At 41.6% G+C, this 14,007-nt stretch overlaps 1 protein-coding gene across 1 annotated transcript; it reads left to right on the forward strand.

Moving 5' to 3' along the window:
• The first annotated feature begins 9,533 nt into the window (after window positions 1-9,533).
• LOC118939508 (antiviral innate immune response effector IFIT1-like) lies at window positions 9,534-13,920 on the forward strand. The gene is made up of 2 exons (XM_036946233.2): window positions 9,534-9,606; window positions 11,353-13,920. Exons 1-2 carry the CDS (start codon window positions 9,602-9,604, stop codon window positions 12,779-12,781), a joined length of 1,434 nt encoding a protein of 477 aa, XP_036802128.2. The 5' UTR covers window positions 9,534-9,601; the 3' UTR covers window positions 12,782-13,920.
• The last annotated feature ends 87 nt before the right edge of the window (window positions 13,921-14,007 follow it).

Below are 14,007 nucleotides of genomic sequence, written 5' to 3' on the forward strand. Positions count from 1 at the left end.
GGAGAAGGTCTGTATGGAGGAGTGGGCCAAAATCCCTGCTGCAGTGTGTGCAAACATGGTCAAGAACTACAGGAAACGTATGATCTCTGTAATTGCAAACAAAGGTTTCTGTACTAAATATTAAGTTCTGCTTTTCTGATGTATCAAATACTTATGTCATGAAATAAAATGCAAATGAATGACTTAAAATTCATACAATGTCATTTTCTGGATTTTTGTTTTAGATTCCGTCTCTCACAGTTAAAGTGTACCTGTGATAAAAATTACAGACCTCTACATGCTTTGTAAGTAGGAAAACCTAAAAAATCATCAGTGTATCAAGTACTTGATCTCCCCACTGTATATGGCAAGCACGTATCAGTTTCGTTTTCCTTTCTGCTAAATGAAAAGCTTTGATATAACAGGATGTGGGTAGTGTCTCTGAGGTTTATTATCTCAATACTGTAGCCTATCTTCTCTGCCATTGACTATAAAATGAGGTAAGAATTGTTCAAAATTATAACATACTTGAATGACATGCACATACATAATCTCTCTCTCTAATGTACTTAATATAACACAATAATAAACAATGTTGTTGTGTTATGAGTGAGAAAGAGAGAGTGGAGTTATGGTGGACTGAACACTTTGCTGCAGAACGTCTCAAGATAAAAACGGAATATTCCATTTTTGTAAATTTGACTAAATATTAGCACTTCAATCAACCTACTCGTGTGCAATAACCTTCCATCTGGATAACACAAAACAAATTATAAGGCTAGAGAAATGTATCGACCAATATTACCAATATAATCAACACTCAAACATGTTGGAAAGTAAGCATGGTGAACCAATCCCCAAAAGAGCAAAAACCAAGCCATGAGGTTGAAGGACTTGTCTGTAGACCCCCGAGACAGGATTGTGTCAAGTTACAGATCTGGGGAAGGGTACCAAAAAAATGTCTGCAGCACTGAAGGTCTCCAACAACACAATGGCCTCCATCATTCTTAAATGGAAGAAGTTTGGATCCACCAAGAGTCTTCCCTGAGCTGGCTGTCCAGCCAAACAGGGGAGAGCGGCCTTTCAGAGTTCCTCTGTAAAGATGGGAGAACCTTCCAGAAGGACTACCATCTCTGCAGCACTCGACCAATCAGTCCTTTATGGTAGAGATGCCAGACGGAAGCCACTCCTCAGTAAAGGCACATGACAGCCCACTTTTAGTTTGCCAAAAGGAACCTAAAGGACTCTCAGACCATGAGAAACAAGATTTTCTGATCTGATGAAACCAAGATTGAACTCTTTTGCCTGAATGCCAAACGTCACATCTGGAGGAAACCTGACATCATCCTTACGGTGAAGCATGGTGATAGCAGCATCATAATGCTGTGTGGATGTTTTTCAGCAGCAGGGACTGGGAGACTAGTCAGGATCGAGGGAAAGATGAACGGAGCAAAGTACAGAGAGATCCTTGATGAAAATCTTCTCCAGAGCGCTCAGGATCTCAGACAGGGGCAAAGTTTCCCCATCCAACAGCACAACGACCATAAGCACACAGCCAAGACAACGCAGGAGTGGCTTTGGGACAAGTCTCTGAATGTCTTTGAGTGGCCCAGACAGAGCCCGGCCTGACACCCTAGGCCCACTTCAATTTGCTTACCGCCCCAATAGATCCACAGATGATGCAATCACAATGCACGCTGACCTATCCCATCTGGACATGAGGAATACCTATGTAAGAATGCTGTTCATTGACTATAGCTCAGCATTCAACACCATAGTACCCTCCAAGCTCATCATTAATCTTAAGGCCCTGGGTCTGAACACCGCCCTGTGCAACTGGGTCCTGGACTTCCTGATGGGCCACCACCAGGTGGTGAAGGTAGGAAAAAAACACCTCCACTTCGCTGATACTAAACACTGGGGCCCCACAAGGATGCGTGCTCAGCCCCCTCCTGTACTCCCTCCAACTCAATCATTAAGTTTGCAGACAACACAACAGTAGAAGGCCTGATTACCAACAATGATGAGACAGCCTACAGGGAGGAGGTTAAGGCCCTGGGAGTGTGGTGCCAGGAAAATAACCTCTCACCCAACATCAACAAAACAAAAGAGTAGATTGTGGACTTCAGGAAAGGGCAGAGGGAGCAACCCCGTGTCCACATCGATCGGATGGCAGTGGAGAAGGTGGAAAGCTTCAAGTTCCTCAGCGTACATATCACTGACAAACTGAAATGGTCCACCCACATAGACAGTGTGGTGAAGAAGATGCACAACAGCATCTCTTCAACCTCAGGAGGCTAAAGAAATTTGGCTTGGCACCTAAAACCCTCACAAAATTCTACAGATGCACAATTGAGAGCATCTTGTCGGGCTGTATCACCGTCTGGTACGGGAACTGCACCGCCCGCAACCGCAGGGCTCTCCAGAGGGTGGTGCGGTCTACCCAATGCATCACCGGGGGCAAAATACCTGCCCTCCAGGACACCTACAGCACCCGATGTCACAGGAAGGCCAAAAATATAATCAAGGACAACAACCACTTGAGCCACTGTCTGTTCACTCTGCTATCATCCAGAAGGCGAGGTCAGTACATGTGCATCAAAGCAGGGACCGAGAGACTGAAAAATAGCTTCTATCGAAAGGCCATCAGACTGTTAAGGATCTGACAGCAGGGGTTAAAACTGTAGAAACTAGTTCCTACATTAGAATATAAAAATGTATTTTATCAAACAAACCAGTTGTCAAAATTACTCAACGTGTGTTCTGTCCAATATTTACCCGGCGCTGGGTAACCAAATCACACAAATTGGGTTGTTTTTAACCCAGCATTTTGTTTGAGTGTAGCTACAAATCGCCATCAATTGGTTAAAACAAGTCATGAAAAAAAAGGTGCATGCCGTTAGGATGGTGCGTGCACAATCTAGGTAAGTTTAGATTCAGTTGTTGATGGTACTGTTCTTCTTCATTCATAGCTTGTTGGCAGAATGGACATACAGTGGGGAGAACAAGTATTTGAAACACTGCCCGATTTTGCAGGTTTTCCTACTTACAAAGCATGTAGAGGTCTGTAATTGTTATCATAGGTACACTTCAACTGTGAGAGACGGAATCTAAAACAAAAATCCAGAAACTCACATTGTATAATTTTTAAGTAATTAATTTGCATTTTATTGCATGACATAAGTATTTGATCACCTACCAACCAGTAAGAATTCCGGCTCTCACAGACCTGTTAGTTTTTCTTTAAGAAGCCCTCCTGTTCTCCACTCATTGCCGTATTAACTGCACCTGTTTGAACTCATGGATTAAAATCCTGCAGCGCACGCAAGGTCTCCCTGCTCAAACCAGCGCATGTCCAGGCCCGTCTGAAGTTAGCCAATGATCATCTGGATGACCCAGAGGAGGAATGGGAGAATGTCATGTGGTCTGATGAGACAAAAATATAGCTTTTTGGTCTAAACTACACTTGCCGTGTTTGGAGGAAGAAGAAGGATGAGTACAACCCCAAGAACACCATCCCAACCGTGAAGCGTGGAGGTGGAAACATCAATCTTTGGGGATGCTTTTCTGCAAAGGGGACAGGACGACTGCACCATATTGAGGGGAGGATGGATGGGGCCATGTATCGCGAGATCTTGGCCAACAACCTCCTTCCCTCAGTGAGAGCATTGAAGATGGGTCGTGGCTGGGTCTTCCAGCATGAAAACGACCCGAAACACACAGCCAGGGCAACTAAGGAGTGGCTCCGTAAGAAGCATCTCAAGGTCCTGGAGTGGCCTAGCCAGTCTCCAGACCTGAACCCAATAGAAAATCTTTGGAGGGAGCTGAAAGTCCGTATTACCCAGCGACAGCCCCGAAACCTGAAGGATCTGGAGAAGGTCTGTATGGAGGAGTGGGCCAAAATCCCTGCTGCAGTGTGTGCAAACCTGGTCAAGAACTACAGGAAACGTATGATCTCTGTAATTGCAAACAAAGGTTTCTGTACCAAATATTAAGTTCTACTTTTCTGATGTATCAAATACTTATGTCATGAAATAAAATGCAAATGAATGACTTAAGAATCATACAATGTCATTTTCTGGATTTTTGTTTTAGATTCCGTCTCTCACAGTTGAAGTGTACCTATGATAAAAAATTACAGACCTCTACATGCTTTTTAAGTAGGAAAACCTGCAAAATTGTCAGTGTATCAAATACTTGATCTCCCCACTGTATATGGCAAGCACGTATCAGTTTCGTTTTCCTCTCTGCTAAATGAAAAGCTTTGATTTCACAGGATGTGGGTAGTGTTTCTGAGTGTTATTATTTCAATACTGTTGCCTTCCTTCTCTGCCATTGACTGTAAAATGAGGTAAGAATTTTACAAAAATTATAACATATTTGAATGACATGCACGTACATAATCTCTCTCTCTAATGTACTTAATATAACACAATAATAAACAATGTTGTTGTGTTATGAGTGAGAAAGAGAGAGTGGAGTTATGGTGGACTGAACACTTTGCTGCAGAACGTCTCAAGATAAAAGCAGAATATTCCATTTTTGTAAATTTGACTAAATATTAGCACTTCAATCCACCTACTCATGTGCAATAACCTTCCATCTGGATAACACAAAACAAATTATAAGGCTAGAGAAATGTATCGACCAATATTACCAATATAATCAACACTCAAACATGTTGGAAAGTAAGCATGGTGAACCAATCCCCAAAAGAAAACACAACTCCTCGATAACTATTGTAAAATACACTGTGTCCATAAAATGTACATAGGTTCAGATCTTTTGTGAAACAGCACAGTTAAAAATATATGGCAAATAAAAATCTAACTGGATGGTCTTCAGAGATAGATCAGAGGGGTTGAGGGTAGATGAAGGAAAAACAAACAAAAGATAACTATTGTAAAATATATTGTGTCCGTAAAGTGTATAAAATGTCGTCCATTAGTTTACTCCAATTAGGGGAGAGTGGTAAGGTTAGGGGAAAATAATAAAGAAATATATATATTTTTTAAAGATATACAGTACCAGTCAAAAGTTTCGACACACCTACTCATTCCAGGGTTTTTCTATTTACTACATCAAACTATAAAATAACACATATGGAATCATGTAGTAACCAAACAGTGTAAAACAATATATATTATATTTGAGATTCTTCAAAGTAGCCACCCTTTGCCTTGATGAGAGCTTTGCACACTCTTGACATTCTCTCAACGAGCATCATGAGGTAGTCACCTGGAATTAATTTCAATTAACAGGTGTGCCTTGTTAATATCTGGAATTTCTTTCTTTCTTAATGCGTTTGAGCCAATCAGTTGTGTTGTAACAAGGTAGGGGTGGTATACAGAAGATAGCCCCATTTGGTAAAATACCAAGTCCATATTATGGCAAGAACTTCAAAAATAAACAAAGAGAAACGACAGTCCATCATTACCTTAAGACATGAAGGTCAGTCAATACGGACAATTTCAATAACTTTTAAAGCTTCTTCAAGTGCAGTCGAAAAATTATCAAGCGCTATGATGAAACTGTCTCTCATGACGACCGCCACAGGAATGGAAGACTCAGAGTTACCTCTTCTGCAGAGGATATATTCATTAGATTTACCAGCCACAGAAAAAGCAGCCCAAATAAATGCATCACAGAGTTCAAGCAACAGACATATCTCAACATCAACTGCCAACAAGTGCTCAGCATATGTGGGAACTCCTTCAAGACTGTTGGAAAAGCATTCCAGGTGAAGCTGGTTGAGAGAATGCCAAGAGTGTGCAGTGCTGTCATCAAAGCAAAGGGTGGCTATTTGAAGAACCACAAATATAACATTTATTTTGATTTGTTTAACACTACTTTGGTTAATACATAATCCTATACATGTTATTTCATAGTTGTGATGTCTTCACTATTATTCTACAATGTAGAAAATAGTAAAAAAAATAAAGAAAAACCCCTGAATGAGTAGGTGTTCCAAAATGTTTGAAACGGTAGTGTAAGTATTCAGACCCATTGCTATGAGACCCGAAATTGAGCTCAGGTGCATCCTGTTTCCATTGATCATCCTTGAGATGTTTCTACAACTTGATTGGAGTCAACCTGTGGTAAATTCAGTTGATTGGACATGGTCCCAAAGTTGATAGTGCATGTCAGAGCAAAAACCAAGCCATGAGGTTGAAGGAATTGTCTGTAGACCCCCGAGAAAGGATTGTGTCAAGTTACAGATCTGGGGAAGGGTACCAAAAAAATTTCTGCAGCACTGAAGGTCCCCAACAACACAATGGCCTCCATCATTCTTAAATGGAAGAAGTTTGGATCCACCAAGAGTCTTCCCTGAGCTGGCTGTCCAGCCAAACAGGGGAGAGCGGCCTTTCAGAGTTCCTCTGTAAAGATGGGAGAACCTTCCAGAAGGACTACCATCTCTGCAGCACTCGACCAATCAGTCCTTTATGGTAGAATTGCCAGACGGAAGCCACTCCTCAGTAAAAGGCACATGACAGCCCGCTTTTAGTTTGCCAAAAGGAACCTAAAGGACTCTCAGACCATGAGAAACAAGATTTTCTGATCTGATGAAACCAAGATTGAACTCTTTTGCCTGAATGCCAAACGTCACGTCTGGAGGAAACCTGACATCATCACTACGGTGAAGCATGGTGATGGCAGCATCATAATGCTGTGTGGATGTTTTTCAGTGGCAGGGACTGGTCAGGATCAAGGGAAAGATGAACAGAGCAAAGTACAGAGAGATCCTTGATGAAAACCTTCTCCAGAGCGCTCAGGATCTCAGACAGGGGCAAAGTTTCCCCATCCAACAGCACAACGACCATAAGCACACAGCCAAGACAACGCAGGAGTGGCTTTGGGACAAGTCTCTGAATGTCTTTGAGTGGCCCAGACAGAGCCCGGCCTGACACCCTAGGCCCACTTCAATTTGCTTACCGCCCCAATAGATCCACAGATGATGCAATCACAATGCACGCTGACCTATCCCATCTGGACATGAGGAATACCTATGTAAGAATGCTGTTCATTGACTATAGCTCAGCATTCAACACCATAGTACCCTCCAAGCTCATCATTAATCTTAAGGCCCTGGGTCTGAACACCGCCCTGTGCAACTGGGTCCTGGACTTCCTGATGGGCCACCACCAGGTGGTGAAGGTAGGAAAAAAACACCTCCACTTCGCTGATACTAAACACTGGGGCCCCACAAGGATGCGTGCTCAGCCCCCTCCTGTACTCCCTCCAACTCAATCATTAAGTTTGCAGACAACACAACAGTAGAAGGCCTGATTACCAACAATGATGAGACAGCCTACAGGGAGGAGGTTAAGGCCCTGGGAGTGTGGTGCCAGGAAAATAACCTCTCACCCAACATCAACAAAACAAAAGAGTAGATTGTGGACTTCAGGAAAGGGCAGAGGGAGCAACCCCGTGTCCACATCGATCGGATGGCAGTGGAGAAGGTGGAAAGCTTCAAGTTCCTCAGCGTACATATCACTGACAAACTGAAATGGTCCACCCACATAGACAGTGTGGTGAAGAAGATGCACAACAGCATCTCTTCAACCTCAGGAGGCTAAAGAAATTTGGCTTGGCACCTAAAACCCTCACAAAATTCTACAGATGCACAATTGAGAGCATCTTGTCGGGCTGTATCACCGTCTGGTACGGGAACTGCACCGCCCGCAACCGCAGGGCTCTCCAGAGGGTGGTGCGGTCTACCCAATGCATCACCGGGGGCAAAATACCTGCCCTCCAGGACACCTACAGCACCCGATGTCACAGGAAGGCCAAAAATATAATCAAGGACAACAACCACTTGAGCCACTGTCTGTTCACTCTGCTATCATCCAGAAGGCGAGGTCAGTACATGTGCATCAAAGCAGGGACCGAGAGACTGAAAAATAGCTTCTATCTAAAGGCCATCAGACTGTTAAGGATCTGACAGCAGGGGTTAAAACTGTAGAAACTAGTTCCTACATTAGAATATAAAAATGTATTTTATCAAACAAACCAGTTGTCAAAATTACTCAACGTGTGTTCTGTCCAATATTTACCCGGCGCTGGGTAACCAAATCACACAAATTGGGTTGTTTTTAACCCAGCATTTTGTTTGAGTGTAGCTACAAATCGCCATCAATTGGTTAAAACAAGTCATGAAAAAAAAGGTGCATGCCGTTAGGATGGTGCGTGCACAATCTAGGTAAGTTTAGATTCAGTTGTTGATGGTACTGTTCTTCTTCATTCATAGCTTGTTGGCAGAATGGACATACAGTGGGGAGAACAAGTATTTGAAACACTGCCCGATTTTGCAGGTTTTCCTACTTACAAAGCATGTAGAGGTCTGTAATTGTTATCATAGGTACACTTCAACTGTGAGAGACGGAATCTAAAACAAAAATCCAGAAACTCACATTGTATAATTTTTAAGTAATTAATTTGCATTTTATTGCATGACATAAGTATTTGATCACCTACCAACCAGTAAGGATTCCGGCTCTCACAGACCTGTTAGTTTTTCTTTAAGAAGCCCTCCTGTTCTCCACTCATTGCCGTATTAACTGCACCTGTTTGAACTCATGGATTAAAATCCTGCAGCGCACGCAAGGTCTCCCTGCTCAAACCAGCGCATGTCCAGGCCCGTCTGAAGTTAGCCAATGATCATCTGGATGACCCAGAGGAGGAATGGGAGAATGTCATGTGGTCTGATGAGACAAAAATATAGCTTTTTGGTCTAAACTACACTTGCCGTGTTTGGAGGAAGAAGAAGGATGAGTACAACCCCAAGAACACCATCCCAACCGTGAAGCGTGGAGGTGGAAACATCAATCTTTGGGGATGCTTTTCTGCAAAGGGGACAGGACGACTGCACCATATTGAGGGGAGGATGGATGGGGCCATGTATCGCGAGATCTTGGCCAACAACCTCCTTCCCTCAGTGAGAGCATTGAAGATGGGTCGTGGCTGGGTCTTCCAGCATGACAACGACCCGAAACACACAGCCAGGGCAACTAAGGAGTGGCTCCGTAAGAAGCATCTCAAGGTCCTGGAGTGGCCTAGCCAGTCTCCAGACCTGAACCCAATAGAAAATCTTTGGAGGGAGCTGAAAGTCCGTATTACCCAGCGACAGCCCCGAAACCTGAAGGATCTGGAGAAGGTCTGTATGGAGGAGTGGGCCAAAATCCCTGCTGCAGTGTGTGCAAACCTGGTCAAGAACTACAGGAAACGTATGATCTCTGTAATTGCAAACAAAGGTTTCTGTACCAAATATTAAGTTCTACTTTTCTGATGTATCAAATACTTATGTCATGAAATAAAATGCAAATGAATGACTTAAGAATCATACAATGTCATTTTCTGGATTTTTGTTTTAGATTCCGTCTCTCACAGTTGAAGTGTACCTATGATAAAAAATTACAGACCTCTACATGCTTTTTAAGTAGGAAAACCTGCAAAATTGTCAGTGTATCAAATACTTGATCTCCCCACTGTATATGGCAAGCACGTATCAGTTTCGTTTTCCTCTCTGCTAAATGAAAAGCTTTGATTTCACAGGATGTGGGTAGTGTTTCTGAGTGTTATTATTTCAATACTGTTGCCTTCCTTCTCTGCCATTGACTGTAAAATGAGGTAAGAATTTTACAAAAATTATAACATATTTGAATGACATGCACGTACATAATCTCTCTCTCTAATGTACTTAATATAACACAATAATAAACAATGTTGTTGTGTTATGAGTGAGAAAGAGAGAGTGGAGTTATGGTGGACTGAACACTTTGCTGCAGAACGTCTCAAGATAAAAGCAGAATATTCCATTTTTGTAAACTTGACTAAATATTAGCACTTCAATCCACCTACTCGTGTGCAATAACCTTCCATCTGGATAACACAAAACAAATTATAAGGCTAGAGAAATGTATCGACCAATATTACCAATATAATCAACACTCAAACATGTTGGAAAGTAAGCATGGTGAACCAATCCCCAAAAGAAAACACAACTCCTCGATAACTATTGTAAAATATACTGTGTCCATAAAATGTACATAGGTTCAGATCTTTTGTGAAACAGCACAGTTAAAAATATATGGCAAATAAAAATCTAACTGGATGGTCTTCTGAGATAGATCAGAGGGGTTGAGTGTAGATGAAGGAAAAACAAACAAAAGATAACTATTGTAAAATATATTGTGTCCGTAAAGTGTATAAAATGTCGTCCATTAGTTTACTCCAATTAGGGGAGAGTGGTAAGGTTAGGGGAAAATAATAAAGAAATATATATATTTTTTAAAGATATACAGTACCAGTCAAAAGTTTCGACACACCTACTCATTCCAGGGTTTTTCTATTTACTACATCAAACTATAAAATAACACATATGGAATCATGTAGTAACCAAACAGTGTAAAACAATATATATTATATTTGAGATTCTTCAAAGTAGCCACCCTTTGCCTTGATGAGAGCTTTGCACACTCTTGACATTCTCTCAACGAGCATCATGAGGTAGTCACCTGGAATTAATTTCAATTAACAGGTGTGCCTTGTTAATATCTGGAATTTCTTTCTTTCTTAATGCGTTTGAGCCAATCAGTTGTGTTGTAACAAGGTAGGGGTGGTATACAGAAGATAGCCCCATTTGGTAAAATACCAAGTCCATATTATGGCAAGAACTTCAAAAATAAACAAAGAGAAACGACAGTCCATCATTACCTTAAGACATGAAGGTCAGTCAATACGGACAATTTCAATAACTTCAATAACAATAGTTTCTTCAAGTGCAGTCGAAAAACCATCAAGCGCTATGATGAAACTGTCTCTCATGACGACCTCCACAGGAATGGAAGACTCAGAGTTACCTCTTCTGCAGAGGATATATTCATTAGATTTACCAGCCACAGAAAAAGCAGCCCAAATAAATTCAAGCAACAGACATATCTCAACATCAACTGCCAACAAGTGCTCAGCATATGTGGGAACTCCTTCAAGACTGTTGGAAAAGCATTCCAGATGAAGCTGGTTGAGAGAATGCCAAGAGTGTGCAGTGCTGTCATCAAAGCAAAGGGTGGCTATTTGAAGAACCACAAATATAAAATTTATTTTGATTTGTTTAACACTTTTTTGGTTAATACATAATCCCATACATGTTATTTCATAGTTGTGATGTCTTCACTATTATTCTACAATGTAGAAAAAAGTAAAATAATGAAAAACCCTTGAATGAGTATGTGTGTCCAAACCTTTGACTGGTACTGTCCATGCTGTTGTGTTGATGATGAGGATTATGATGGCTGATAACAACGACAACAATGATGGGCTAATAATAATATTATAATAACAAATACTAATGGGTATTTTTCTTTTTTCTCATAGCGCTTCTGTCACAACAGATATGGAAGTGAAGCTGAAAGCACTTGAGTGTCACTTTACATGGGGAATAGAAAAGGATGACATCAAGGACCGGGACAGCCTCCCTGAAAAACTTCTGGATCGCATCATGAAGTTCAGCACTCTGAACCATGCCATATATTTCAACTTACTAGCCTTTCTGAGCCACCTGGAGGAAAACAATGTTAGTGCTCTTGAGTATCTCCACAAGGCTGAGAGTGCATTGAAGAATAGACAGGATGATACAGAGTTACTGGTAACCTATGCTAACTTTGCATGGGTTCACTATCACTCAGGGAACATGAATGATGTGGATGCCTACATTGGAAAGCTTGAAAACATCAATAAGGGTGTTACGACTGCTATTCAAGGCAATTTACCTGCAATACATGGTGAGAAGGCTTGGAGTTTTCTAAGGCTTGGGGGGCTATTTTATTTGGGGGCAAAGGAGAGCTTTCAGAAAGCTCTTAAGGGAGAACCAGAAAATGCATCCTTCAATGTGGGCTATGCCATGGTCCTGTACAGGTTGGAAGGATTAGCCATGGATGGAACAGAGAGATTGGCGCATACTGAAGGTGCTACTCAGCTAAGGAAAGCCTTATCCTTAGAGCCCGATAACACTGAAATCATGGTCCTACTAGCTGTGCAGCTTCAAAACCAAAGTCGACATGAGTCCATGAAACTCATCAAAGAGGCCCTCAGACTGTCTCCTGACGTGCCTCACGTCACATATTACTTGGCCGAGTATTGCAGGCATGCGGACATCAATGAGACCCTGGAGGTTTTGGAGGAAGCTGTCGAACTGTCTGTAAACTCCCCCTTCATGCATTACCAAATCGGCCTGTGTCACAAACAGCAGTTCCACCAGATGTCTGAGCAGAAGAGGGAAGGGAGATGGGTCAACGCACGCCAGATAAGAGAGAAGATGGAGCTCTGCATCCATCACTTCTCCAGAGCTGTGGAACTGAAGCCATCCAACGTCCAATTCAGATTGAACCTGGCTGAGGCTTACGGAGACAACTACCAGCTGGAGGAGGCGATGAAGATCTTCACCAACCTGCTGAAAGATGAGTCCCTTAGTGACTCAGACAAGCAGCAATGCCACTCCTGTTTCGGACGGTTTCTGTACTACAAGAAGAAAGACGTGTATGGTGCTGTGACCCAGTTCAAAAAGGCCTACCAGATTCCGATTGAGAGTTGGCACAGGAATAAGGCTAGGAAGATACTGATGCAGATAGCAGAGTGGTGTCAGACTAAAAAGAAGACAGTTGGTGATGCCTCTGAGATTTTGGAATTCCTCGCAATTGAAGACAAAAAAGGCAGGAATGCTGAAGAGCCAAGGAGAGTCGAGGTGCACTCTTCAGACACAGATGACCTTACAGATGCCCTAGGCAAAGGAATGAAACTGATATGATATAGGGGAGACCGGTGATGGTTGTCACAGTGCTAATTACTCCCAATTGAAATGGCGCTGTGTAATAATTGGAAGGTTAAAATGTATGAATTTGAAAGAACTCATCCACCTGGTCAATTTATGTCAACATGACAAAACATTGTGGTGAGATGAATTTGTGTTTTTCATAGGTAAAAGTTTTTTTTTAAAGTATGACATTTTCTTTGTAAATGTTTGAATTATCAGAGTATCCATGAACAAGGATGTTTGTTGAAAAAAGGAAAGGGAGAGATATTTAAATTCCTAGGTCAAGCCATGTGGTAACTAACATCTTAATTAGCATTGGGGGGTGGTGTAGTTGGGGATGGTTGTCACATGGAATACGGGGTTGGTTGTCACTTTCAACATTGCCACCCCCGGTATACAATAAATTGCAAGCTATTTTGTTCTTGTGATATAAAGAGCTCCCTTCGTTGCTTTTCTCTCAAACACACATGTTTTCTGTCACACACCCACACACGCATGTGCAAGCACACACACACACACAAATTCACTGAAAATGTCACGTGTTATCCTCACGGCATAAAATGCTGAATTTTGTTAGAAATATTGTTTGATCAAGTAAAGGAATAAGCTACTAGCAAATATTGTGACAACCAACCCCATACTGTGTGACATCCAAACCCGCAATGGGACTGGTTGTCACAAGTGGACAGAGTGTGTTTGATGGCTTTTAACTCCATGTTGGGATAAGATAAGAGGATAAAAACAGGTCCCCATTTCAACCCTTGACCTTGGTCTTCCCCCTAACATCGAAAAGAGTCTTGTAAGATATACTGGTGCTGAGAAATACACATATTGTTACACAACACATGGCTTATTGGAGTACTGCTACATGCATTTTAAATGGTTTTAATCATAAAGTGTAACAGTAACTTCAAGTTGCGTGCATTTTTCTTATGTTAGATTTTTTTGTGTAAAATTCCAACATGTATTTTTTTTAATTAGAATGTATTACTTTAGGAAAACATGTTTTTATGTCTTTGGATGTGTCACCTTTCAGGTAGTTGATTAGATATCTTCACCGACCGTTCAACTGTTGTTGCTCTTGTAACTGGCATTAACATTGTGAAAGAGATAATAAAACATACTGCCATAAACTTGATGATCTTTGAGCTTGTTAACGTGCTTCTTTCTACTTTGCTCCAAAAACCAACCAACCTTGTCAAATAAGACAATAATATTTT

The sequence above is a fragment of the Oncorhynchus mykiss genome, chromosome 16 (genome assembly GCF_057628025.1).
Source record: "Oncorhynchus mykiss isolate SJ-2025 chromosome 16, ASM5762802v1, whole genome shotgun sequence".
Classification (NCBI taxonomy): Eukaryota; Metazoa; Chordata; class Actinopteri; order Salmoniformes; family Salmonidae; genus Oncorhynchus; species Oncorhynchus mykiss.